This window comes from Tachyglossus aculeatus, chromosome X1 (genome assembly GCF_015852505.1).
Source record: "Tachyglossus aculeatus isolate mTacAcu1 chromosome X1, mTacAcu1.pri, whole genome shotgun sequence".
Taxonomy (NCBI): domain Eukaryota; kingdom Metazoa; phylum Chordata; class Mammalia; order Monotremata; family Tachyglossidae; genus Tachyglossus; species Tachyglossus aculeatus.
The window spans coordinates 41195018-41222754 of record NC_052101.1 but is presented as its reverse complement, the minus strand read 5'-3'; the positions used below and the strand labels follow the sequence as shown (position 1 = coordinate 41222754).

At 45.3% G+C, this 27737-nt stretch overlaps 1 protein-coding gene across 1 annotated transcript in view; it reads right to left on the bottom strand.

Annotated features, from left to right (window-relative positions):
• Positions 1–19470, bottom strand: part of LARS1 (leucyl-tRNA synthetase 1) — a 74999-nt gene extending 55529 nt beyond the window's left edge. The window contains exons 1-5 of the mRNA XM_038772969.1: positions 19391–19470; positions 7181–7299; positions 3738–3834; positions 1878–1958; positions 866–1003 (exon numbers count right to left, since the gene is read on the bottom strand). Of these exons, the coding sequence (XP_038628897.1) occupies positions 866–1003; positions 1878–1958; positions 3738–3834; positions 7181–7299; positions 19391–19396 (441 nt within the window). The 5' untranslated portion in view covers positions 19397–19470. The remainder of the gene's footprint in view (positions 1–865; positions 1004–1877; positions 1959–3737; positions 3835–7180; positions 7300–19390) is intronic.
• Between the last annotated feature and the right edge of the window lie 8267 nt (positions 19471–27737).

Genomic DNA, 27737 nt, shown 5'->3' with positions numbered 1-27737 from the left:
CCTGCTGTGTGCGAGCCACTTCTCTGTGCCTCGGTTCCCTCATCTGCAAAATGGAGATTCAATATCTGTCCTCCCTCCTTACTTTGTGAGCCCCATGTGGGACCTGATTCTCCAGTATCTACCCCTGTGCTCAGTACAGTGGTTGGCACAGACTAAGCGCTTAATGAATACCACCATTATTACTACACCCCTGTGCCTGCCTCCTGATTGGTCTGCCCAGTTGACAGCTACTGCTTGGGGGTCAGGGGATGGAGGCTGAAAGATCTGTGCTGTTCCCCGACACCCTATTTCCAACCTGTCTAGACTCAAGACTGCCCTGAAACCCCTGAAGAAAGAAGTGAAGGGTGGAACAGCCCCAACTGCCAAAACTGGTAAAACACGCTGCCATGCAGATTACTGGGGCAGGCTCTGACGCAGAATCGGTGGCACACAGCTACAAAAACATTAGTCTTGGCTGTGCCGGACGATTCCCGACATTAGCTTGTCACTCCCCGTTCAGTTTACCCCAGGCCTTTTTTGCCCAAACAAAACACTTACACTGAGCGAGGAAAAACCAATAAAACCATGGTCAGCCTAACAGCTCACTGAGGGCCAGGCAGGGCGCCTTTCCCTTCACCCCAGCCCCACCACCATTTTTCATTCACGTGACAGGGGCCAACCACGGGGGCATTCCCTCCGACCTTTTCTTCGCCACCTCGATACCAACCAACGGCCCCAGCCAGGCAAATAAGCCTGGAGCCAGATGGGTAATTTGAAAATGTTTTGGCTGGTTATTTTCAGTCTCAATCTTCTACTTAATTCCCTGAGCCATAAATAAATGCACCACTTATACCACGCAGCGTCTATAAGCCTAGGTTCCGTTTACCTTCTTCCCTTTTGCTTTGTCTTTGATAATCACGTCGTCTTTTTTAAGAGCGGCTTCCTCCTCCTCCTCCTCTTCATCGGGGAATTCAGGGGGGCAACCGTAGAGCTCCATTTCCCTTTTCAATTTATCAGCACATGCCTACAAACACACGTAACAACTGCAATCCATCACCACTGATGCTCAGAACTTGGATTCAGAAATAATTACTAGATTTTTTAAAAGATCAATACGCATCGCAATTTTTTTGGTCTTAGAAAAAAGTCCTTTTAGGAATATTTTCATTCTGATGGCCTTTTCATTTTTTTTTGCCAACGCTGAGGAAATTTAAGTGGCTCCAGAAAAATCAGATAGCACAAGGTAAATGACTAGGCCTTCGACTTGAATAACCAGCTCGTCTAAAACTTTCTAATCTGATCCTTGTGCGCTGGCATGCTGCCTCCTCAGAAATGATTGCCAATTTATATTGCTGACAGGGTTGGAGAAGCAGTTCTCAAAATATAAGAAGTCTATCCTAGAGTTACTTCTAAGTTTAAAGTCAGTCATTCACATTAATATGTAGTGTAGCGAACTGCTTGAGGCTTTAAAGCACAATCTATTTTCTTTTAATGATTTCTGTTAGTATCGCCTAACTTTATCAGTGACATAAATGAATTGGTGAAAATACACCCAAATGAACAGGCATAACAACTTGCTTACAGGCTGATAGGCTCTCTTTGAACAGCATCCCCCGTCCCCCAAATAAAGGTTTTAAGTTTCCCCTATAAGAAATAATACAATTGAGTCTATGTTTCTCTAGACTGTAAGCTTGTTGTGGGCAGGGAACATGTCGACCGATTCTCCTGTACCGTACTCTCCCAAGTGTTTAGTATAGTGCTCTGCTCTTGTTAAGTGCTCCATAAATACCATTGATTAATTGTTTCAATATAGTGTAGCAGTAATTAAGCCCAAATTTTACACTGAATTGGAATTAGCTGAATAAAAATCCCTTAGCTAACAGCAGACACAATCTTACCTTAATAGGCATTCCCGTACAGTGTAGGCCAAAGGGGAACAAGCACCGTTTTCCTTTTAACTTCTGATAGCCTACCGCAAACTATGGGAAGAAAATTACATTTCAAAACATTAGAAATCCCTAACGACGAAAGCCAAAATCGGAACGCTCCATCGAGAAGGCTGATTTGTCTTCCCTTTCATCTTTCTTACCAAAAAAACAGTTGCATTTTTTAATAGGCATTATCAAGCACCATGTGAATCTCAATAGCGGTTGAAATCTATTGCCGATGCAAACTGCTCCCAGAAAATGGGAGTCCAACAAAAAGATAAGGCACAGAAAGTCAGTTTTTAATCAAACCAGACCTAACATTTAAAACGGAGGTTCCGAGCTTCCCAACTTGGAAACTTATGCTATGCCGATGCCAACTGCTCCCAGAAAATGGGAGTCCAACAAAAAGATAAGGCATAGAAAGTCGGTTTTTAATCAAACCAGACCTAACATTTAAAACGGAGGTTCCGAGCTTCCCAACTTGGAAACTTTCACTATGCCGATGCAAACTGCTCCCAGAAAATGGGAGTCCAACAAAACGATAAGGCACAGAAAGTCGGTTTTGAATCAAACCAGACCTAACATTTAAAATGGAGGTTCCGAGCTTCCCAACTTGGAAACTTACGCTATTTAAATGTCATCAAAACTGTACTGGAAAAGACCCCCCACTGCCACATGCGCCGATTCCATGGGGTTGAGGGGAGCCATCACCCCAGAGGAGTGGCTCTGAAGGGGCGAGACTACTAGCTTCACACCCCGCACCCCCAGTTTTGGGAGCAGGGAAGGAAGTTGTGGTTAACTCAACCGCCCTATGGAGTCAGCAAGAGGGCAGAAGCAGAGCCAAGATATGGACTCCATTTCTTGGGCCCTGCCGTAAGCCTTGCCCCCACTTCAGCCTCAACCCCTGCAAGGTTTCCCTTGCCCTCCGCCACCCCAGGGAGGCATCTCATTTGGGTGGAGTGTGACTCTGTGCTTTCTTCATCTACAAGTTTGATAAATGAACCATTAAACACAGGATGAAATTCAACCGGGGCGAAAGGCTAAGCAAGGGGGCTACAAGTATACATTGAGTATTAGATGACTCAAGTGTATTATGTCTGGTTTATATTCATTCATTCATTCCCAGACTGAGCCCCCTCCTTTCTCTCCCCCTCCTCCCCCTCCCCCCCACCTCACTTCCTTCCCCTCCCCACAGCACCTGTATATGTTTGTACAGATTTATTACTCTATTTTATTTGTACATATTTATTCTATTCATTTTATTTTTGTTAATATGTTTTGTTTTGTTCTCTGTCTCCCCCTTCTAGACTGTGAGCCCACTGTTGGGTAGGGACCGTCTCTATATGTTGCCAACTTGTACTTCCCAAGCGCTTAGTACAGTGCTCTGCACACAGTAAGCGCTCAATAAATACGACTGAATGAATGAATGAATCCCCACTTGACAGATGAAGTACCTTAAGTGGCTTGCCTAAGGTCACACAGCTGACAAGTGGCAGAGCAGGGATTTGAACCCGTGACCGCTGACTCCCAAACCTGTGCTCTTTCCACTGAGCCACGCTGCTTCTCTTCACTTCCCCTGCCTTCATATTCTCCTCTATGCTTCATTCTTTCTCTTTTATCATCCCCTTTCTCCCTCTCTCTCCCTTTTTCCCCACCTTCTTTCCCTCTACGTCTTCCCTTCTCATCCGTCTTATCCCCCCTTCCTCTCCCCATCTTGCCCCCCTCCCACAAAGCCCTGACCCTAGTGCGCTGCCCAGATTCACCCCCCACATCCAAAACGCGAGGTGGGCTCCCCCAACCACTATCACTCTGGCAGAAAGGAACTCTTACCTCACATTTAGATAATGAAAATGTGTGCCCCAAGTGAAGCCGTCCATTCATGTAGGGATATGGGAAAGTGACAAAGTACTTTCCCTTGCTGTGAAGACTATTAGAAAAAGAGCATAAAGAAAAACGAATAGCTTTAAAGTTCGTTTGATAATGAGAGGAAAACATCTTCATATCGTTCACTTCATTTATTTCCAGTACTCCAAAGGATGTGTTGAACCGGGTTCACAGCCACAGGATGAAAAATGCCTATAGAACTGAACACTGCCCTTGGGTTTCATGAAAGAGCAAGGTATTGAACAAAGCAACTAAAAAAGTGAAAGTCAAAAAATTAACATACATGAACACATCTAGGCAAAAAAGATAGGCTTATTCCTAGTTGCATTAAAAAAATCAGCAGAGAGCTTCACCTACAATAGGATATGTGTACAGTTTTAAAAAAAGATACATTAAGAGTTTTGCTAATAAAATAAGGCTTCTTCTAAATGGGCCACTGCATTTAAACCAAGCAGAAGTACTTTAAATAACAATTCACATTTTCCAAAATTAAACTGAAGGGAATTTAATTTTACAAAGATGCTTTCCCTAGCCTGATTCTCCCAAAGTCTAAGTTTACTCCCTGGTATTAAGAGGGGCAATTTGATTGGAACCATAACTCTTTCAGGCTACTAGACAATACTGCATACACTAATGCCATGCACTAAACAATCCCCAAATTATTTGAAAAAGTCACAGCTCTCCCCCACGTGCCCAATGTAAAATCATTTACATATGTTTTTTGGGGGTTTTTCTATAATAATAATAATAATAATGTTGGCATTTGTTAAGCACTTACTATGTGCAAAGCACTGTTCTAAGCACTGGGGAGGTAACAAGGTGATCAGGTTGTCCCCTGGGGGGCTCACGGTCTTAATCCCCATTTTCCAGATGAGGTAACTGAGGCACAGAGAAGTGACTTGCCCAAAGTCACACAGCTGACATTGGTGGAACTGGGGTTTAAACCCATGACCTCTGACTCCAAAGCCCGTGCTCTTTCCATTGAGCCACTCTGCTTCTCTATGGTACTTGTTATGTGCTTATTTTGTTAAAGGAACTCTTCTAAGCACTGGAGTAGATAAGAATAATAACTGTGGTATTTGTTAAGCGTTTACTATGTGCCAAGCCCTGTACTAAACACTGGAGCGGATACAAGCTAATCAAGTTGGACACAGTCCCTGTCCCACGTGGGGCTCACGGTCTTAATCCCCATTTTACAGATGAGGTAACCGAGGAACAGAGAAGTGAAGTAACTTGCCCAAGGTCATGCAGCAATCAAGTGGCGGAGCTGGGATTAGAGCCCAGGTCTTTCTGACTCCCAGGACCGTGGTCTATCCATTGGGCCACACTGCTTCTATTTTTAAGTAAAGATGCCCACGGAGGCATCATTGGGATGACGCCATTAGCTTTGTCTCCCCGACATTTGGGGCTGGTCTGCCTGACTCTCAGAGCCAAAAAGGGGCCAGACAAGAGTCAAGATGATGGCTCTGCTCCTTGCCCTGATGGCAAGGTGAGGGACCCGGCTTGGCCTTTGGACCTGTGGGGGCAAACGACCCGTTCACCACTCCCCATTCCGCCCCTCCAAGCACACTCTCACGACTGCAGCCATCAACAAAAAACTACCTAGGGATTCAGAGGGTAGGGGGCAGAAGGCGGGGGGAAGCACCAGCCGGAGGATACAGGCAGCCTGGACTAGAGAATGAACTAAGCAGTGACAGAGGGGGAGACTGTGGCCACTTTTCTGGTTCTTCCTCATCCCGATCTGCCCACTTCGTGCCCAAGTCAGAATGGTTTAAGGGTCCAGCGCCACAGGAGATGACCTACAGTTATAGCACTGGGCCACTTCCACAGTAGCCTAAAAGGCAGAAGGGCTCCTCTCTGTGGGAACTGGACAAAGGGGAGAGAGAAATTATGGATTTGTGGCCAGGTATGTCCATGAACCCCCTCTCGGGTTCACATCTGGAGAGTTTCCAGTACTTTACCAGTCATGGCTACGGGAGGGAGAGTCGATCAGAGATCAGAGGCACACCCACTCCATTCTTACTTTGGCCATTGACTAGAAAGTGGAAGGGAATCTGCTACAAGTCAAATCTCACCTGTGCGGCAATGACTAGCAAGTGGAAAATACCCTGTTACAAGTCAAGTCTCCCCTGAGCCGGGCTTCAGTGGCATTGGAGAGAGTCGAGGTGGAGCCTCAAGTTTTTACTGCGCGGAAGAAGGCAATGGTAAACCACTTCTGTATTTTGATCAAGAAAACCAGACAAGCAGCGTGGCTCGGCGGAAAGAGCCCGGGCTTTGGAGTCAGAGGTCATGGGTTCGAATCCCGGCTCCGTCACATGCCTGCTGTGTGATCTCGGGCAAGTCGCTTAACTTCTCTGAGCCTCTGTTGCCTCATCTGTAAAATGGGGATTAAGACTGTGAGCCCCACCTGGGACAACCTGATCACCTTGTATCCCACCCCAGCACTCAGAACAGTGGTTTGCACATAGTAAGCACTTAACAAATGCCATTATTATTATTATTATTATTAAAACTCTATGGATACACTACCAGAATGCCTGCATTACGGAGGTGGGGCGTTCTGGGAGAGATGTGTCCACGGAGTCGCTCTGGGTCAGAAGCGACTCGACAGTACAAAACAAGACAATGCCCAGGACAGCCTTAAAGTGCCACCTCTACTCTTCACCTGGGTCACCCAAGCCCAGCCTGTCAGCAAGGACCACAAAAGTAGCAGTAGAGGAAGAGAAGCACGGATGAGTTCCTCTACCTTACTCTTCCTACCTCTCCCTATTCCCTCTTCCCATTTTCTTTCCTTTGCTTTCCCTTTCTCTCCTTCCCTTCATTTCTCCCCTCCCCTCTCAGGTTCCACCCCAAAAGTCCTGCTCCCAGAATGCCCCAGTACCAAATTTTCCCCCAAGTTTAAACTGACAGGCGACAACTCTGGTTTTAAAAAAAAAAAAATGCGAAAAACTCACAGATCTTAACGTACGGCAGAATAAACATTAACATCTTCAGTTTAGTAAATTCTCAAACTCCTAATATATAGCTTTCTAAGAAAGGTGTGACTCAAATATTGAAGAACCAAAAAGAACCGCATTTTGGGATGTCGTGGTTACTAGGAATGTGAAGTACTGCTTGCTATTCTAAAATAATTCCAAGTTGAAATCTCTCTCCGCCAGGTACGTATTTAAATATCAAAAGCCTTTGGAATATCAGTTGGTTTAGGAGTTCCACACTGGGACACCGCTTGGTCAAACAGATCCTGAACTGGCTGCCTCATAGAGGCTCAGAATCCTCTCTCTGTGTCCGACATACATTTCTACTTTACCCCAGCCCTCTCACTCCCTTTATAGGAAGGTCTCGGTGGAATTTAGTGACTCTAGTAACATCCTTGAATAGCAATTTCTTACCTGGCCTGGCTTCCCGAATCAGGTGCATCGACTTCAAATTCTTTGTCAGTGTCCCATTTCTGTTGGATTTCTTTTTCAATTTTCTTCAGAAAGTCTACTTTGGCCGTCCCCTTTCGTTCCTATTGAACAAAGAGGAGACAGGTGAGCGCGTCATTCATAGCAGATCTACAGAGAATCAGAGAGGTAATTGTTCTGATCGCTGGAACGTCAGGCTTTCCAAATTAATCCTGCAGTTAGGAGCAGCAAGATAAAAAGAGACAATGCTACGCGCTACACTTCTACCTCAAAGGGATGGTGTGATGACTCACAAAGTCTACAAAACCCCTTAACCTTGGAAAAAGGTGGAACAAATTCAACGAGACCACTGTCACCTAAAGACCTTTGCCTTTACTGATAATTGCCATTCATAAAATCTACTTAGAATTCAACTCCGAAAGAGAACGGACATAGGAGTCTGAGGACCTGGGTTCTAATCCCAGCTCTGCCACTTGTCTGCTGTGTGACCCTGGGCAAGTCACTTAACCTCTCTGGGCCTTGGTTACTTCAGCTGTAAAATGGGGGCTAAGACTGTGAGGCCCATGTGGGACAGGGTCTGTGTCCAACCTAATTAGCGTGAATCTACCCTAGCGCTTAGTACGGTGCCTGGCACTTAGTGAACACTTAAATACCACTAAAAAAAAACCCTGCATCTTTGAAATATAAGACAATGCTTAGTCTTGTGATATCAGGCAGAAGTATCCTGAGCTAGTAGAAAAAGCACAAATTGGGGAATCAGAAGACCTGGTTTCTAATCCCACTCTGCCACTTGTCTGCTGTATGACCTTGGGGAAATCACTTCTCTCTGCCTCAGCTTCCTCATCTATAAAATGGGAATTGAATACCTACTTTCCCTCCCCTCAGCGCTCAGCATAGCGCTTGGTACATAGTAAGCGCTTAAACACCATAATTATTCTTATCGTAGTGAAGGTAACAAATCCTCCATTCATCCAGGGCACACAGAAATTTAAGGTGGCAGGCCATTTAACTTAAAATGCTATGATCTCTGATGAGAGAAGCAGTGTGGTCCAGGGGATAAAGCGCGGGCTGGAAGTCAGAAGGCCCTGGGTTCTAATCCGGACTCTGCCACGTTTCTGCTCTGTGACCTTGGGCAAGTCAACTTCTGGGCAAGTCACTTCTCTGTGCCTCAGTTCCCTCAGCTGCAAAATGGAGATTAAGACTGTGAGCCCTATGTGGGGAAAAAGGGACTGGGTCCAACACAATCATTTTGTAGCTACCCCAGTGCTTACAATAGTGCCTGGCCCATAGTAAGCGCTTAAATACCACAAGTATTATATTATTATTAGGCCACAATGGCTGGGTCTCCCTTAAAGGCCTGCTCCTTTAAGGTAAAGTGAAATACACGCTGCCCTTACATTTCAATCGTATTTATTGAGCGCTTACTGTGTGCAGAGCACTGTACTAAGCACTTACATTTGTGGTGGGGGCGGAGATCTAAGGATGTGGGACACCAATATTAGAACAATGAAGGGGCCATCCCCTTGATTATGTTGCCAGCCATCTCCTTTGCTTATTTCGTCAGCATTTAATAAATTGTTTTGAGAATGCTCTTGTTTTCTGAAACTTGTATTTGCAGATAGTTATCCTCAAGGGATATTATGAAGGATCATTGTGTTTTTTTTCCTTTCAAACAACAATCAGGGCTACTGAAACCATTACCAAAGCTGCCACTGCCTTTAAGACATTCAATCAACAATCTCCCTCCCACTTATATTCATTCACTCACACACTCTATCACACACTCTCTCTCTCTCTCCCACCTTTACACACAACCCACCTCAAGTCTCCCCACATTCAGAGCTTTGCTGAAATGACACCTCCTCTAGGGAGCCTTCCTTGATTCATTTCTCGTCTCCCCAGAATAATCATAACAGTAACAATTACGGCACCTGTTAAGCGCTTACTGCATGCCAAGCATCGGGGTAGATGCAAAACAATCAGATCACACACTGTTGCCACCCTACATGGGGCTCTCAGTCTAAGGACGAAGGAGAACAGATATTTAATCCCCATCTGACAGGTGAGGAAACTGTGGGCAGAGGAGTTAGGTGACTTGCCCAGGGTCACACAGCAGGCAAATGGCAGAGCTGGGCTTAGAACCCAGGCCCTAGCCACCAGGTCTGTGTTCTTTCCACTTCATTAATAATAATAATAATGATGGCATTTGTTAAGCACTTACTATGTGCAGTGCACTGTTCTAAGTGCTGGAGGTAACTGAGGCCCAGAGAAGTAAAGTGACTTGCCCAGAGTCACACAGCTGGCAAGCGGCAGAGCCAGGATTTGAACCCATGACCACTGACTCCTTAGCCTGTGCTCTTCCCACTGAGCCACACTGCTTCTCTAGACAGCCACTCCAACATTTCTAGGCCACCTAAGCACTTGTGTATTTCCAATCTCCGGTACTGCTTATGGACTTATCTTACACACTCTATTACATAAGCACTGATTCACGTTGTCCTTCTTCCTCCTACCTGTAATTTAATATTTTGTATTTTTCTTCCCCGTTAGACTGTAAACACCTTGAGGACAGAGATCAGATCTGCTATTCTACCCTCCCAAGCACTTAGTAGAGTGCTTTACACACAGTAAGTGCTTAATAAATATCATTAATTGCTATCTATTGTACATAATTCTGAACCACTATTCATCACATTCAATCCCTTCTACTAGACTGTAAGTCTCACGTACGATATGGGCTGTATCTAATCAGTTTACCTTGAATTTATTCCAGCACTTGGCACATAAATCCCATACCACTGTCAACTGCAGAGAAGGACAGACGAATAAATATCCATCTCTCTTCATTCTCATTGTTCCAAGTTGGCTGTTTAGAAGAGTCACAGTCTGGGTTTCCCTCCCCAGCCCTGAATTTCTTCCGACATCTCCGTCACAGCTAATAGCACCTCTCTCCTCCCAGATGCCCTCCTTAATGGCTTTGGAGCCCGTTAGATAGAAAGATCTGCACTCGATGGGGTCTCAATATTGTTAACAATGATCTTTTGAAACAATGACTTTTTTCCCCTCATCCCTTCCTCTCCCCACATCAAGTTTGGTCGATTTTTTCTCAGTAGGATTTTTCAGAGCCACTTTTCATTCAGTCATTCAATCGTATTTACTGAGCGCTTACTGTGTGCAGAGCAGTGTACTAAGCGCTTGGGAAGTACAAGTTAGCAACATATTCATTCAATCGTACTTATTGAGCACTTACTGCGCGCAGAGCACTGTAGTAAGCACTTGGGGAGTACAAGTTGGCAACATATAGAGACGGTCCCTACCCAACAATGGACTCAGTCTAGAAGGGGGAGACAGACAACAAAACTAAACATGTGGACAGGTGTCAAGCCATCAGAATAAATAGAAATAAAGCTAGATGCACATCATTAAGAAAATAAATAGAATAGTAAATATGTACAGGTAAAACAGAGTAATAAATCTGTACAAACATGCATACAGGTGCTGTGGGGAGGGGAAGGAGGTAGGGCGGGGGGGGATGGGGAGGAGGAGAGGAAAAAGGGGGCTCAGTCTGGGAAGGCTTCCTGGAGGAGGTGAGCTCTCAGTTGGGCTTTGAAGGGAGGAAGAGAGCTAGTTTGGCGGATGTGGGGAGGGAGGGCATTCCGGGCCGGGGGAGGATGTGGGCCAGGGGTCAAAGACGGGACAGGCGAGAACGAGGTACAGTGAGGAGGTTAGAGGTGGCGGAGGGTGCGGGCTGGGCTGGCGAAGGAGAGAAGGGAGGTGAGGTAGGAGGGGGCGAGGTGATGGACAGCCTTGAAGCCGAGAGGGAGGAGTTTTTGCTTATTCCTCTCCATTCCCACAGTCTCCGATCTAACCACCTCCCACTTGGAACACCTGCTACGTTCCTCCCCTCCAGCCCCTCTCCTCCTCCAATCCATCAACGCAGCAGTCGGTAACAATCACCAGCTGTAAGTGCATCCGAATTTTGTCATCTTTTCTCCAAAAGCCCAAAGTGGCCCCCAGTTACAGCTCACCTCAGAAGTAAAATTTAAGACGATAAGCTGCAAGTTCCCCCCCACCAACTGTCCTCGACTTCCATTGTGAGCTCGCTGTGGGCAGGGACTGTGTCTGTTGTTGTATAGCACTCTTCCTAGCGCTTAGTGCTTTGGCCGCAGTAAGCGCTCACTAAATACAACTGAATGAATGCACGCTCTCCACTCCAATCTAGCAAAGATTGCTTACAGTTCCATAACTCTCCCAACTCCTTGCCAATGCCCATTAAATCTATCTTAAATGTCCTTTGACCTACAATCTTGCCCGAACCAAGTCCCATTCCTCCTCTTAAACTCTCCTTAAAACTCACTTCTTAGACAGAGTCTTTTTTGGATTAATCCACCTAGCTCTGTCACTCCCCGACCTACTGAATGCCAAATCCCGTGTTACAAACATGCCACAACACCACACAACCAGGGGACAGCCTATGTTGCTGAACGCCTCCCCCCTCACAAATGCCCAACTGACCCCAACAAGCCGGCCGAGGTACACTGGTTCCTGGGACGAGTCGGTAACCGAAACTGTTCATTCATTCAGTCGTATTTATTGAGCGCTTACTGTGCGCAGAGCACTGTACTAAGCGCTTGGGAAGCGCTTGTTGTCGAGCTGCAGGGGCAACTTCATTTAGAAATGGATGATGCAGAGGTAAATGAGTTCGCCGCGTCTTATTCACGGGCTCTGCTATCCAGTGAGCACTTATTGGACTTTGCCATCTTAATGCCTCACTGCAAGTTGTGGGTTTATATGAGCAGATAAATCAATTTTCGAGAAAGCAGATGAATTTACCCATGTAACTGAAGATGACGACTTTAATGCGGTGTAATTTGTAGACTCGGCAGAGGGGTTCAGAAGGCGCTTACTAAGCGTTTTACAAAGAAAAGAGCATTTATTGAAGCACTTACTATTCATTCAATCGTATTTATTGAGCGCTTTCTGTGTGCAGAGCACTGTACTAAGCGCTTGGGAAGTACAAGTTGGCAACATACAGATACGGTCCCTACCCAACAGCAGGCTAGTATAATCCAAGCCCTGTGGTAGAGAAGCAGTGTGGCCTAGTAGATAGACCACGGGCCTGGGGGTCAGTAGGACCTGGGTTCTAATCCCAGCTCTGCCACTCATCTGCTGGGTGACCTTGGGCAAGTCACTTCACTTCTCTGTGCCTCAGTTAACCTCATCTGTAAAATGGAGATTAAGACTGTGAGCCCTACGTGGGACTAGGACTTTGTCCAACCTGATCAACTTCTATCTTCCGCAGCACTTAATACAGTGCCTAGCATGTAGTAAGCACTTAGAAATTACCATAATTTTATTTTTAAGAAGCACTGGGGCAGACACAAAACACAAAATAATTTTCTCTGTCAGTCATAATTTCAGAGGTAAGGAAAGCGGGGGCAGGTAAGTGGCAGAGCTGGGAGTTCAACCTGGGCCTCCTGATCCTCAACCTCCACACAATCGAAACACTACCAGTCACCAGAACCGGCATGCTAGTGCAAAGACTTGTCCTAATTCAACTCCTCATTTACCTTACACTGTGACATCATCCTCTGAATTACTAGTAGAGTGACATTTATCATTTCAGCGTGCAAGATAATTTCGTATCAGTCCTGCCGCAACACAATTTTTCCATTACGAACTTTAAGCAGAACATTATTAGGGAAAACTCATCTAAAAAAAATAGTCTGAAGTCAGCACACTGCGGTTCCGGGGGAAAAACATGTTTGTGACGAGTATGTGGTATCACACACAGCAGCTCCGACATTCCACATCTTTCTTTACGCAGGGTTTTGCAAGAATGCCCAGGAAAACTGGATATACTTTCTCACTAGTTCTGGAACAGATCCTAATTCCTAACATATAAGTCTACGGGAGAATGTATTTCATGATACAATAAGCTTTTCAAGGAACAAAACGTGGCTCGGTGGGAAGAGCACGAGCTTGGGAGTCGGAGGTCATGGGTTCTAATCCCACTCCGCCACTTGTCAGCTGAGTGACTTTGGGCAAGTCACTTCACTTCTCTGTGCCTCAGTTACCTCATCTGTAAAATGGGGATTAAGACTGTGAGCCCCACGTGGGACAACCTGGTCACCCTGTATCCCCCAGCGCTTACAACAGTGCTTTGCACATAGTAAGCGCTTAACAAATACCATTATTATTATTTGAATCGCGGATTACACCTCTACTTCTACGTGTTCCTCTGAGACTCTGCAGGAAAGGGCAGAGCAAGAGCTGTTCTGGGTGAGCAATAATAATAATAATGATAGTATCTGTTAAGTGCTTACAATGTGCCATTCATTCATTCAATCATATTTATTGAGTGTTTACCGTGTGCACAGCACTGTACTAAGCGCTTGGGAAGTACAAGTTGGCAACATATAGAGACGGTCCCTACCCAACAGTGGGCTCACACTCTAGAAGGGGGAGACAGAGAACAAAACAAACCATATTAATAAAATAAAATAAACAGAATAAATATGTACAAATAAAATAAATAAACAGAGTAATAAATCAATCAATCAGTGGTGTTTACTGAGGGCTTATTGTTTGGAGAGCACTTTATTATATGCTTTGGGGAGTACAACAGAGTAACAGAAGTTAGAGAAGCAGTGTGGCTCAATGGAAAGAGCACGGGCTTTGGAGTCAGAGGTCGTGGGTTCAAATCCCGGCTCCGCCAATCGTCAGCTGGGTGACTTTGGGCAAGTCACTTAACTTCTCTGGGCCTCAGTTACCTCATCTGTAAAATGGGGATTAAGACTGAGCCCCCTGTGGGACAACCTGATCACCTTGTAACCTCCCCAGCGCTTAGAACAGTGTGCTGCACATAGTAAGTGCTTAATAAATGCCATCATTATTATTATTATTATTATTATTATTAATAGAGTAAGTCGACATGGATCCTGCTCTCAAGGAGCACACAATCTTGTGGACCAGATGTGTTGTTCACCAGGAGCAGATAATGTTCTATCATTGTATCCTGAGCGTGCTTGTGTGAGAGCTTCATAAAGCTCTTAGGGTGAATAAAAAGGATTTGTGCACAGCTACTGGATCTATTTCGATACATAAAATTACCCAGGAATTATATGAGAAAAATGAAGGTACGGGGGGGGGGGGGGGAGAGACTTCTAAGAGTCCTGGGCTCCCCGTGGGCTGTTGAATATGCCGCTAACCCACAGCAGAGCAGGAAGTGACTACTCAGAAGGTCCACTGTTCTAAGCGCTGGTGTAGATACAAGGTAATCAGGTTGTCCCATGTGGGGCTCACAGTCTTAATCCCCATTTTACAGATGAGGGAACTGAGGCACAGAGAAGCTAAGCGACTTGCCCGAAGTCACACAGCTGATAAGTGGCGGAGCCAGGATTAGAACCCACAACCTCTAACTCCCAAGCCCGTGCTCTTTCCACTAAGCCACGTAGGCGAGAGCGTCACTTCCTAAGGAGTGGGGTGCCGCTAGATAAGGAAACTCTTAAGCTCACTGTGAGAAGGAAACAGGTCTATCAACTCTGTTATATCGTACTTTCCCAAGTGCTTAGTGCTGTGCCCACAGTAAAAGCTGAATAAATACCACTGACTGACTGACTGATTGGAGAAAGCCACAAATATGTACTATTTTTCACTGGTAGTCAAACGTACCAAATCATTAAACTGAATCCGAATCCCGTGGTAATAATAATAATAATGATGATGGCATTTATTAAGCACTTACTATGTGCAAAGCACTGTTCAAGTTATAAGGTGATCAGGTTGTCCCATGGGGGCTCACAGTTTCAATCCCCATTTTACAGATGAGGGAACTGAGGCCCATAGACGTGAAGTGACTTGCCCAAAGTCACATAGCTGACAACTGGCGGAGCCGGGATTTGAACCCACGACCTCTGACTCCAAAGCCCGGGCTATTTCCACTGAGCCACGCTGCTTCTCTAAGAATTTGCAAGCTGACATCTACGAAGCAGTGTCGAACAAACTTACTAAACTTTCCAAGTCTCACAGCACTGTGAAGGCAAGAGTTCCACCAAAGGATTTCTGTACACGACTGTCACTCAATTAATTGTCAATCCGAGCTTTCAGTTAAGTGCTTCATACTTGATCCTGGCCCAACTTGAAGGCTCAAAAAAAGGAGCTTAGTATCAAAGTTACTGAAGTCACTGATAATTTCAAATAATTTTGTCCCAGACGTGGGTCCACTGAGAAAACTCATCCGAGGCAAGCCTAAAAGAAAGGCAATAGCTCCACCGATCTAAAATGAGATTTCTCATCTTCCATATAAGTCCATCATCATCATCAATCATATTTATTGAACGCTTACTGTGTGCAGAGCACTGTACTAAGTGCTTGGGAAGTACATGTTGGCAACATATACAGACAGTCCCTACCCAACAGAGGGCTCACAGTCTAAAAGGGGGAGACAGAGAACAAAACCAAACATACTAATAAAATAAAATAAGTAGAATAGATACGTTAAAACCCCTTTGGAGCCGCTTTGCAGCAGGAGCTAACTACAAAAGCTGCTTTTCATGTCCCTCCTCCAAAAGCAACTAAATCATCATCATCATCAATCGTATTTATTGAGCGCTTACTGTGTGCAGAGCACTGTACTAAGCGCTTGGGAAGTACAAATTGGCAACATATAGAGACAGTCCCTACCCAACAGTGGGCTCACAGTCTAAAAGGGGGAGACAGAGAACAAAACCAAACATACTAACAAAATAAAATAAATAGAATAGATATGTTCTATTCTATTCTAGAAATCAATACAATGGCTATTGTTCCCAACAATTCATAGTGGAAAGAGCCCGGGCTTTGGAGTCAGAGGTCATGGGTTCAAATCCCGGCTCCACCAATTGTCAGCTGGGTGACTTTGGGCAAGTCACTTCACTTCTCTGTGCCTCAGTTACCTCATCTGTAAAATGGGGATTAAGATTGTATGCCTCTCGTGGGACAACCTGATCACCTTGTAACCTCCCCAGCGCTTAGAACAGTGCTTTGTACATAGTAAGCGCTTAATAAATGCCATTATTATTATTATTATTATATATCCTGGGCAGAGGAAATCAGTAAGACCAGTTCAACTACATAATAATTATTATGTACTACAGGTATATGTAACTACAGGTTACATATATAACTACAGGTATATGATCCATAAAGCATTGCTAAAACTGATAGTATCCTTTAATCCCATCTACCACAGTAGTAAACAGCTTTCTGTCTTTTCCCAGGTACCATATAAGAAGCAGCATGGCTCGGTGGAAAGAGCACAGGCTTTGGAGTCAGAGGTCATGAGTTCAAATCCCGACTCCGCCAACTGTCAGCTGTGTGACTTTGGGCAAGTAAATTCACTTTCCTGTGCCTCAGTTACCTCATCTGTAAAAATGGGGATTAAGACTGTGAGCCCCCCGTGGGACAACCTGATCACCTTGTAACCTCCCCAGTGCTTAGAACAGTGCTTTGCACATAGTAAGCGCTTAATAAATGCTATTATTATTATTATTATTATATAAGGCAGTATCAGAACAATAAAGGCAGTGTCAGAACACTTTTCAGGCTGTATAGTCGCTTAGCACTCATTTGTCACACACAAGAATTTCATGTTTTGACATCCAAATTTCTTTAGTGTTTTTTCTTATTTGGAACACTTTATAAGATAAGGTTATACGTAAGTTATTTTAATAGGAAAAAGATCATTTTAAAATAAAATATGTAAATTGAAAGGGGTTAGAGCACTGGCTGCTAAATACCCTGTACAAAGGGGTGTGTTCAAGGGATGTAGGGATAAGAAAATATTTTGTTTTTGACGTGGTAACTACGTGTAAAATGCTCTCAAAGATGCTTCTGTGCCAATGACGCCCCACAAAATTATTCTGCAAAAGCCTACCAGGAGATAAATTTTCTCTACCAGGAGACATCTTTTCTTCCTGGATAGAGGCGGTAAATTTTTTTTTTTTAAGGGAACTCGGAGTGCAAAAAACCACTCTGAGCACAGGCTTGCACGGGGCAACCTGATGTAGGTCTCTCAACAAAATAGTCGGAAAATATCTCCAACCCCAACATTCTGCAGCATTCACGCTGGAAAAGGGGTCACGGCAATGGGATGATAACCATATTAACAACTGTAGTGTTTGCTTAGCGCTTATATGCCCAGCACTGTACTAAGCGCTAGGAGAGGTCTAAGAATCGGGTCAGTCAATAGTATTTACTGAGTGCTTACTGTGTGCAGAGCACTGTAATAACAATGATAGCATTTATTAAGCGCTTACTATGTGCAAAGCACTGTTCTAAGTGCTGGGGAGGTTACAAGGTGATCAGGTTGTCCCACGGGGAGCTCACAGTCTTAGACTCTAGTAAGCACTTAACAAACACCATCACGACTACTGAATGAACAGATTGAAACAAGGCCTCGTCAAGTGGTAATTAATAATAATAATGATGGCATTTATTAAGCGCTTAGTATGTGCAAAGCACTGTTCTAAACGCTGGGGAGGTTACAAGGTGATCAGGTTGTCCCACGGGGGGCTCACAGTCTTAAACTCTAGTAAGCGCTTAACAAATACCATCATGACTACTGAACGAACAGATTGAAAGGAGGCCTCGTCACGTGGTAATAATAATAATCATGATGGCATTTATTAAGCGCTTACTATGTGCAAAGCACTGTTCTAAGCGCTGGGGAGGTTACAAGGTGATCAGGTTGTCCCACAGGGGGCTCACAGTCTTAGACTCTAGTAAGCGCTTAACAAACAGCATCATTACTACTGAACGAACAGATTGAAAGGAGACCTCGTCACATGGTAATAATAATAATAATGATGGCATTTATTAAGTGCTTAGTATGTGCAAAGCACTGTTCTAAATGCTGGGGAGGTTACAAGGTGATCAGGTTATCCCACAGGGGGCTCACAGTCTTAATCCCCATTTTCCAGATGAGGTAACTGAGGCCCAGAGAAGTGAGGAGACTTGCCCCAAGTCACACAGCTGACAAGTGGCAGAGTCAGGATTAGAACCCATAATAATAATAATGGCATTTATTAAGCGCTTACTATGCACCAAGCACTGTTCTAAGCCCTGGGGAAGATACAAGGTGATCAGGCTGTCCCACGTGGGGCTCCCAGTCTTCATCCCCATTTTCCAGATGAGGGAACTGAGGCCCAGAGAAGTGAGGTGACTTGCCCCAAGTCACACAGCTGACAAGTGGCAGAGTCAGGATTAGAACCCATAATAATAATAATAATAATAATAATGGCATTTATTAAGCACTTACTTTGCACCAAGCACTGTTCTAAGCGCTGGGGAGGATACAAGGTGATCAAGTTGTCCCATGGGGGGCTCACAGTCTTAAAGGCTCCATTTTCCAGATGAGGCAACTGAGGCCCAGAGAACAATAATAATAATAATAATGGCATTCATTAAGTGCTTACTATGTGCAAAGCACTATTCTAAGCACTGGGGAGGATACAAGGTGATCAGGTTGTCCCATGGGGGGTTCACAGTCTTAATCCCCATTTTACAGATGAGGGAACGGAGGCATAGAGAAGTTAAGTCACACAGCTGACAAGTGGCAGAGTCAGGATTAGAACCCATAATAATAATGGTATTTGTTAAGCGCTGTGCGCCAAGCACTGTTCTAAGCGCTGGGGAGGACACAGGGTGATCAGGTTGTCCTACGTGGGGCACACAGTCTTATTCCCCATTTTACAGATGAGGTAACTGAGGCCCAGAGAAGTGACTTGCCCAGAATCACCCAGCTGACAGTTGGAAGGGTAGGAATTTGAACTCATGACCTCGGGCTCTTTCCACTGATCAATGAATGAATCGTATTTATTGAGCGCTTCCTGTGTGCAGAGCACTGTACTAAGCGCTTGGGAAGTCCAAGTTGGCAACATCTAGAGACGGTCCCTACCCAACAGTGGGCTCACCGTCTAGAAGGGGGAGACAGACATCATCATCAATCATCAATCGTATTTATTCAGCGTTTACTGTGTGCAAAGCACTGTACTAAGCGCTTGGGAAGTACAAGTTGGCAACATATAGAGACAGTCCCTACCCAAAAGTGGGCTCACAGTCTAAACAGACGGACAAAAGAGCAAAACATATTAACAAAATAAAATAAATAAATAGAGTAAAATGATCCACGTTTTAGGGCATCCCCGGACTCACCGCCATCGCCCCGCTGGCCAGCCCGGTGGCCACCCCGAAGGAGGCCTTAACAGGGGCGGAGTAAGCAGGCCCGGGTGAAGGCCGCGCGCGGGGCCTGCCGGGAAATGTAGTCCTCCTGCCCGCGGAACGCCACGCCCCCGATGGGCGCGTGGACTACATTTCCCAGAAGGCACCGCGCCCCGAGGCCCTGAGGAGAAAGAGATCGGCGTGGCCACGCGGCCGCGGGGCGAGACTACGATTCCCGTGATGCCTTTCGGGAGGGCCTCGCCTGGCCCTTCAGGCCCAAGGGGCTAGTTCATTCATTCAGTCGTATTTATTGAGCGCTTACTGTGTACTAAGCGCTTGGGAAGTCCAAGTTGACATGTAGAGACGGTCCCTACCCAACATTCATTCATTCAGTCGTATTTATTGAGTGCTTACCGTGTGCGGAGCACTGGACTAAGCGCTTGGGAAGTACAAGTTGGCAATATATAGAGACGGTCCCTCTCTCCCTCTCAATCGTATTTATTGAGCACATACTGTGTGCAGAGCACTGTACTAAGCGCTTGGGAAGTCCAAATTGGTGACATCTAGAGACGGTCCCTACGCAGCATGCATTCATTCAATCGTATTTATTGAGCGCTTCCTGTGTGCAGAGCACTGGACTAAGCGCTTGGGAAGTACAAGTTGGCAACATCTAGAGACAGTCCCTCTCAATCGTATTTATTGAGCGCTTACTGTGTGCAGAGCACTGTACTAAGCGCTTGGGAAGTACAAGTTGGCAACATCTAGAGACGGCCCCTACCCAACATTCAATCATTCAGTCGTATTTATTGAGCACTTCCTGTGTGCAGAGCAATGTACTAAGCGCTGGGAAGTACAAGTTGGCAACATATGGAGACGGTCCCTACCCAACATTCATTCATTCAACTGTTTTTATTGAGCGCTTACTGTGTGCAGGGCACGGTACTAAGCACTTGGGAAGTCCAAGTTGGTGACATCTAGAGACGGTCCCTACCCAACATTCATTCATTCAGTTGTATCTACTGAGCGCTTCCTGTGTGCAGAGCACTGGACTAAGCGCTTGGGAAGTACAAGTTGGCAACATATGGAAACGGTCCCTCTCTCTCAATCGTATTTATTGAGTGCTTACTGTATGCAGAGCACTGTACTAAGCGCTTGGGAAGTCCAAGTTGGCAACTCTAGAGATGGTCCCTACCCAACATTCATTCATTCAATCGTATTTATTGAGCGCTTACTGTGTGCAGAGCACTGCATTCATTCATTCAATCAATCATATTTATTGAGCACTTACCGTGTGCAGAGCACTGTACTAAGCGCTTGGGAAGTACAAGTTGGCAACATATAGAGATGGTCCCTACCCAACAGCGGGCTCACAGTCTAGAAGGGGGAGACAGAGAACAAAACAAAACATATTAACAAAATAAAATAGAGTAAACATGTAAAAATAAAATAAATAAATAAAGAGTAATAAATCCATACAAACATATATACATATATCCAGGTGCTGTGGGGAGGGGAAGGAGGTAAGGTGAGGGGGATGGAGAGGGGGAGGAGGGGGAGAGGAAGGAGCGGGCTCAGTTCATTCATTCAATTGTATTTATTGAGCGCTTACTGTGTGCAGAGCACTGTACTAAGCACTTGGGAAGTAGAAGTTGGCAACATCTAGAGACAGTCCTTACCCAACATCCATTCATTCAATCATATTTAATAATAATAATGGTGCTTATTAAGCTCTGCACAAAGGAAGCGCTCAATCAATATGATTGAATGAATGAATGAATAAAATAATAATAATAACAATGGTGTTTGTTAAGCGCTTACTCTGTGCCAAGCACTTTTGTAAGTGCTGGGTTAGCCCAAGGTGATCAGGCTGTCCCACGTGGGGCCCACAGTCTCTGGTAATTGGGAATTTCATGGTTACTTTTTGTCAGGATACGGACTGCTTATAATTATTATTATAATTATAACTATAATTATAATAATGATGTTGATGGTATTTCTTAAGTGTTTACTATGTGCCAAGCGCTGGGATAGATATAAGGTTATCAGGCTGTCCCATGTGGGGCCCACAGTCTCTGGTAATTAGGAATTTCATGGTTGCTTTTTGTCAGGATACCGACTGCTAATAATTATTATTATTATAATTATAATTATAGTATTGATGATGATGGTATTTGTTAAGCATTTACTATGTGCCAAGCGCTGGGATAGATATAAGGTTATCAGGCTGTCCCACGTGGGGCCCACAGTCACTGGTAATTGGCAATTTCATGGTTTCTTCTTGTCAGGATACCGAGTGCTTATAATTGTTATTATAATTATTATTATAAACGTTATAATTATAATAATGATGATGATGGTATTTGTTAAGCAATTACTATGTGCCAAGTGCTGGGATAGCTACAAGGTGATCAGGGTGTACCACGTGGGGCCCACAGTCTCTGGTAATTGGGAATTTCGTGGTTTCTTTTTGTCAGGATACCGGCTGCTTATACTTATTATTATAATAATTATAATTATAATATTGATGATGATGGTATTTGTTAAGCATTTACTATGTGCCAAGCGCTGCGATAGATACAAGGTTATCAGACTGTCCCACATGGGGCTCACAGTCACTGTTTTCTTGGCACTTACCACGTGCCAGGCACCATTCTAAGAGCTGGGGTGGAAACCAGCAAATTGGGTTGGACCCTCTCCCTATCCCACGTGGGGCTCACAGTCTCCATCCCCATTTTGCAGATGAGGGAACTGAGGCGCAGGGGAGTTGGGTGACTCGCCCAAGGTCATGCAGCAGACAAATGGCAGCAAACCTTGTGACTCCCAGGCCCCTGCCCCAACCCTATGCAGCAGACAAGGGGCAGCAAACCTTGTGACTCCCCGGCCCGTGCCCTAACCCCATGCCATACTGCTTATCTAGCGATGGTTATCGATTGATCTCTGCTATGTACTGAGCGCTTGCTTGCTTTGTGGAGAGCCCCGTACAAGACGCTCGTGAGGGCACACTACAACAGAGTCGGTAGGTGTGACCCCTGCCCACAAGGAGTTTAGAGGAGGAGTTGGGCATTAAAAACAGATTATTGGATCGGTTTCATCGCACCCCACAGACAAATGTTTGAAGGCAATGCCTGCCAATGACAAAGGAAGAAATCATCTTTTGGAGGCATGAAGATGGAGCCATCTAGTCTCGGCTTGCTACTGCTTCGGCAGAACCCTTTCATTTTGGCCTCATGATCGCTTCTGCTTAGTTACTCGGATTTATGAAGAAAAATCGGATCTTGCACCCTCAGTATTGGGTAACATCCAGCTCCTCAATTTTACTCGCTTTTGGCCCGCGAAACATCCGCCGCACACCCCCTGGCATGGAATGCCCCCCTCCTCACATCCGCCAAGCTAGCTCTCTTCCTCCCTTCAAGGCCCTACTGAGAGCTCACCTCCTTCAGGAGGGCTTCCCACACTGAGCCCCCTCCTTCCTCTCCCCCTCCTCCCCCTCTCCATCCCTCCCGCCTTACCTCCTTCCCTTCCCCACAGCACATGTATATATGTATATTTGTTTGTACGGATTTATTACTCTATTTATTTATTTATTTTACTTGTACATATCTATTCAATTTATTTTATTTTGTTAATATGTTTGGTTTTGTTCTCTGTCACCCCCTTCTAGACTGTGAGCCCACTGTTGGGTAGGGACCATCTCTATATGTTGCCAACTCGTACTTCCCAAGCGCTTAGTACAGTGCTCTGCACACAGTAAGCGTTCAATAAATACGATTGATTGATTGATTGGTAATTGGGAATTTTGTGGTTTCTTCTTGTCAGGATGCCGACTGCTTATAATTGTTATTATAATTATCATTATAACAATTATAATTATAATAAGGGTGATGGTGGTATTAATTAAGCATTTACTATGTGCCAAGCGCTGGGATAGATACAAGGTTATCAGGTTGTCCCACGTGGGGCCCACAGTCTCTGGTAATTGGGAATTTTGTGGTTTCTTTTTGTCAGGATACCGACTGCTTACAGTTATCATTATAATAATTATAATTATAACATTGATGATGATGGTATTTTTTAAGCATTTACTATCTGCCAAGGGCTGGGATAGCTACAAAGTGATCAGGCTGTCCCACATGGGGCTCACAGTCACTGTTTGCTAGGCACTTACCACGTGCCAGGCACCATTAAAAGAGCTGGGGTGGAAACCAGCAAATTGAGTTGGACCCTCTCCCTATCCCACGTGGGGCTCACAGTCTCCATCCCCATTTTGCAGATGAGGGAACTGAGGCACAGGGGAGTTGGGTGACTCGCCCAAGGTCACACAGCAGACAAATGGCAGCAAACCTTATGACTCCCAGGCCCCTGCCCCAACCCCATGCAGCAGACAAATGGCAGCAAACCTTGTGACTCCCAGGCCCGTGCCCTAACCCCATGCCATACTGCTTATCTGGTGATGGTTATCGATTGATCTATGCTATGTACTGAGCACTCGCTTGCTTTGTGGAGAGCCCCGTACAAGACGCTCGGGAGGTCACACAACAACAGAGTTGATAGATATGACCCCTGCCCACAAGGAGTTTAGAGGAGGAGTTGGGTTTTAAAAACAGATTATTGGATTGGTTTCATCACACCCCACAGACAAACGTTTTCAGTCAATGCCTGCCAATGACAAAGGAAGAAATCATCTTTAGGAGGCGTAAAGATGGAGCCATCTAGTCTCGGCTTGCTACCTCTTCGGCAGAACTCTTTCATTCTTGCCTCATGATGGTTTCTACTTAGTTACTCGGTTTTAGGAAGAAAAATTGGATCTGGCACCTGCAGTATTGGGGAACATCCAGCTCCTCAATTATACTCGCTTTTGGACCGCTACACATCCGCTGTACACCCCCTGGCCTGGAATGCCCTCCCTCCCAACATCCGCCAAGCTAGCTCTCTTCCTCCCTTCAAGGTCCTACTGAGAGCTCACCTCCTCCAGGAGGCCTTCCCACACTGAGCCCCCTCCTTCCTCTCCCCCTCCTCCCCTTCTTCCCCCCTCCATCCTTCCCGCCTTACCTCCTTCCCTTATTTATTTTACTTGTACATATCTATTCAACTTATTTTATTTTGTTAATATGCTTGGTTTTCTTCTCTGTCACCCCCTTCTAGACTGTGAGCCCACTGTTGGGTAGGGACCATCTTTATAAGTTGCCAAGTCGTACTTCCCAAGTGCTTAGTACAGTGCTCTGCACACAGTAAGCGTTCAATAAATACAATTGATTGATTGATTAATAATTTGGAATTTCATGGTTTCTTCTTGTCAGGATGCCGACTGCTTACAATTGTTATTATAATTATCATTATAACAATTATAATTATAATAAGGGTGATGGTGGTATTTGTTAAGTTACTATGTGCCAAGCGCTGGGATAGATACAAGGTTATCAGGTTTTTCCACGTGGGGCCCACAGTCTCTGGTAATTGGGAATTTCGTGGTTTCTTTTTATCAGGATACCGACTGCTTACAGTTATTATTATAATAATTCTAATTATAACATTGATGATGATGCTATTTGTTAAGCATTTACTATGTGCCAAACGCTGGGATAGCTACAAGGTGAACAGGCTGTCCCACGAGGGGCCCTCAGTCTCTGGTAATTGGAAATTTCTTGGTTTCTTTTAGTCAGGATACCGGCTGCTTATAATTATTATTATTATAATTATAATTATAGCATTGATGATGATGGTATTTGTTAAGCATTTACTATGTGCCAAGCGCTGTGATAGATACAAGGTTATCAGCTGTCCCACAAAGGGCTCACAGTCACTGTCTGCTAGGCACTTACCACGTGCCAGGCACCATTCTAAGAGCTGGGGTGGAAACCAGCAAATTGGGTTGGACCCTCTCTCTATCCCACGTGGGGCTCACAGTCTCCATCCCCGTTTTGCAGAAGAGGGAACTGAGGCGCAGAGGAGTTGAGTGACTCGCCCAAGGTCATGCAGCAGACAAATGGCAGCGAACCTTGTGACTCCCAGGCCCGTGCTCTAACCCCATGCAGCAGACAAATGGCAGCAAACCTTGTGACTCGCAGGCCCGTGTCCCAACCCCATGCAGCAGACAAATGGCAGCAAACCTTGTGACTCCCAGACCCATGCCCTAACCCTATGCAGCAGACAAATGACAGCAAACCTTGTGACTCCCAGGCCCGTGCTCTATCCCTATGCCATACTGCTTATCTAGCGATGGTTATCGATTGATCTCTGCTATGTATTGAGCGCTCGCTTGCTTTGTGGAGAGCCCCGCACAAGATGCTCGGGAGGGTACACTACAACAGAGTTCGTAGATGGGACCCCAGCCCACAAGGAGTTTAGAGGAGGAGTTGGGCGTTTAAAACAGATTATTGCATTGGTTTCATCACACCCCACAGACAAACGTTTTCAGTCAATGCCTGCCAATGACAAAGGAAGAAATCGTCTTTAGGAGGCGTGAAGATGGAGCCGTCTAGTCTCGGCTTGCTATCGTTTCAGCAGAACCCTTTAATTTTGGCCTCATGATGGCTTCTGCTTAGTTACTCGGTTTTGTGAAGAAAAATTGGATCTGGCACCTGCAGTATTGGGGAACATCCAGCTCCTCAATTTTACTCGCTATTGGCCCGCTACACATCCGCCGTACACCCGCTGGCCTGGAATGCCCTCCCTCTGCCCATCCGCCAAGCTAGCTCTCTTCCTCCTTTCAAGGCCCTACTGAGAGCTCACCTCCTCCAGGAGACCTTCCCACACTGAGCCCCCTCTTTCCTCTGCCCCTCGTCCACCTCTCCATACCACCCATCTTACCCCCTTCTCTTCCCCACAGCACCCGTATATATGTATATATGTTTGTACATACTTATTGCTCTATTTATTTATTTATTTTACTTATACATATCTGTTCTATTTATTTTATTTTCTTAGTATTTTTGGTTTTGTTCTCTGTCTCCCCCTTTTAGACTGTGAGCCCACTGTTGGGTAGGGACTGTCTCTATATGTTGCCAACTTGTACTTCCCAAGTGCTTAGTACAGTGCTCTGCACACAGTAAGCGCTCAATAAATATCATTGATTGATTGATTGATTGGGATAGATACGAGGTTATCAGGTTGTCCCACGTGGGGCCCACAGTCTCTGGTAATTGGGAAATTCGTGGTTTCTTTTTGTCAGGATACCGACTGCTTACAGTTATTATTATAATAATTATAATTATAACATTGATGATGATGCTATTTGTTAAGCATTTACTATGTGCCAAGCACTGGGATAGCTACAAGGTGATCGGGCTGTCCCACGAGGGGCCCTCAGTCTCTGGTAATTGGGAATTTCATGGTTTCCTTTTGTCAGGATACCGGCTGCTTATAATTATTATTATAATAATTATAATTATAGTATTGATGATGATGGTATTTGCTAAGCATTTACTATGTGCCAAGCGCTGCGATAGATACAAGGTTATCAGGCTGTCCCACATGGGGCTCAGAGTCACTGTTTGCTAGGCACTTACCACGTGCCAGTCACCATTTTAATAGCTGGGGTGGAAACCAGCAAATTGGGTTGGACCCTCTCCCTATCCCACGTGGGGCTCACAGTCTCCATCCCCATTTTGCAGATGAGGGAACTGAGGCACAGGGGAGTTGGGTGACTCGCCCAAGGTCATGCAGCAGACAAATGGAAGCAAACCTTGTGACTCCCAGGTCCGTGCCCTAACCCTATGCAGCCGACAAAAGGCAGCAAACCTTGTGACTCCCAGGCCCGTGCCCTAACCCTATGCAGCAAACCTTGTGACTCCCAGGCCCGTGCCCTAACCCCATGCCATACTGCTTATCTGTCGATGGTTATCGATTGATCTCTGCTATGTACTGAGCGCTCGCTTGCTTTGTGGAGAGCCCCGTGCAAGACGCTCGGGAGGGTTCACTCCAACAGAGTTGGTAGATGTGACCCTGCGCACAAGGAATTTAGAAGAGGAGGTGGGCTTTAAAAACAGATTATTGGATTGGTTTCATCACACCCCACAGACAAACATTTGAAGTCAATGCCTCCCAATGACAAAGGAAGAAATCATCTTTAGGAGGCATGAAGATGGAGCCATCTAGTCTCGGCTAGCTACCACTTCAGCAGAACCCTTTAATTTTTGCTTTATGATGGCTTCTGCTTAGTTACTCGGTTTTATGAAGAAAAATTGGATCTCGCACCTGCAGTATTGGGGAACATCCAGCTCCTCAGTTTTACTCGCTTTTGACCCGCTACACATCCACCGTACACCCGCTGGCCTGGAATGCCCGCCCTCTGCCAGTCCACCAAGCTAGCTCTCTTCCTTCCTTCAAGGCCCTACTTAGAGCT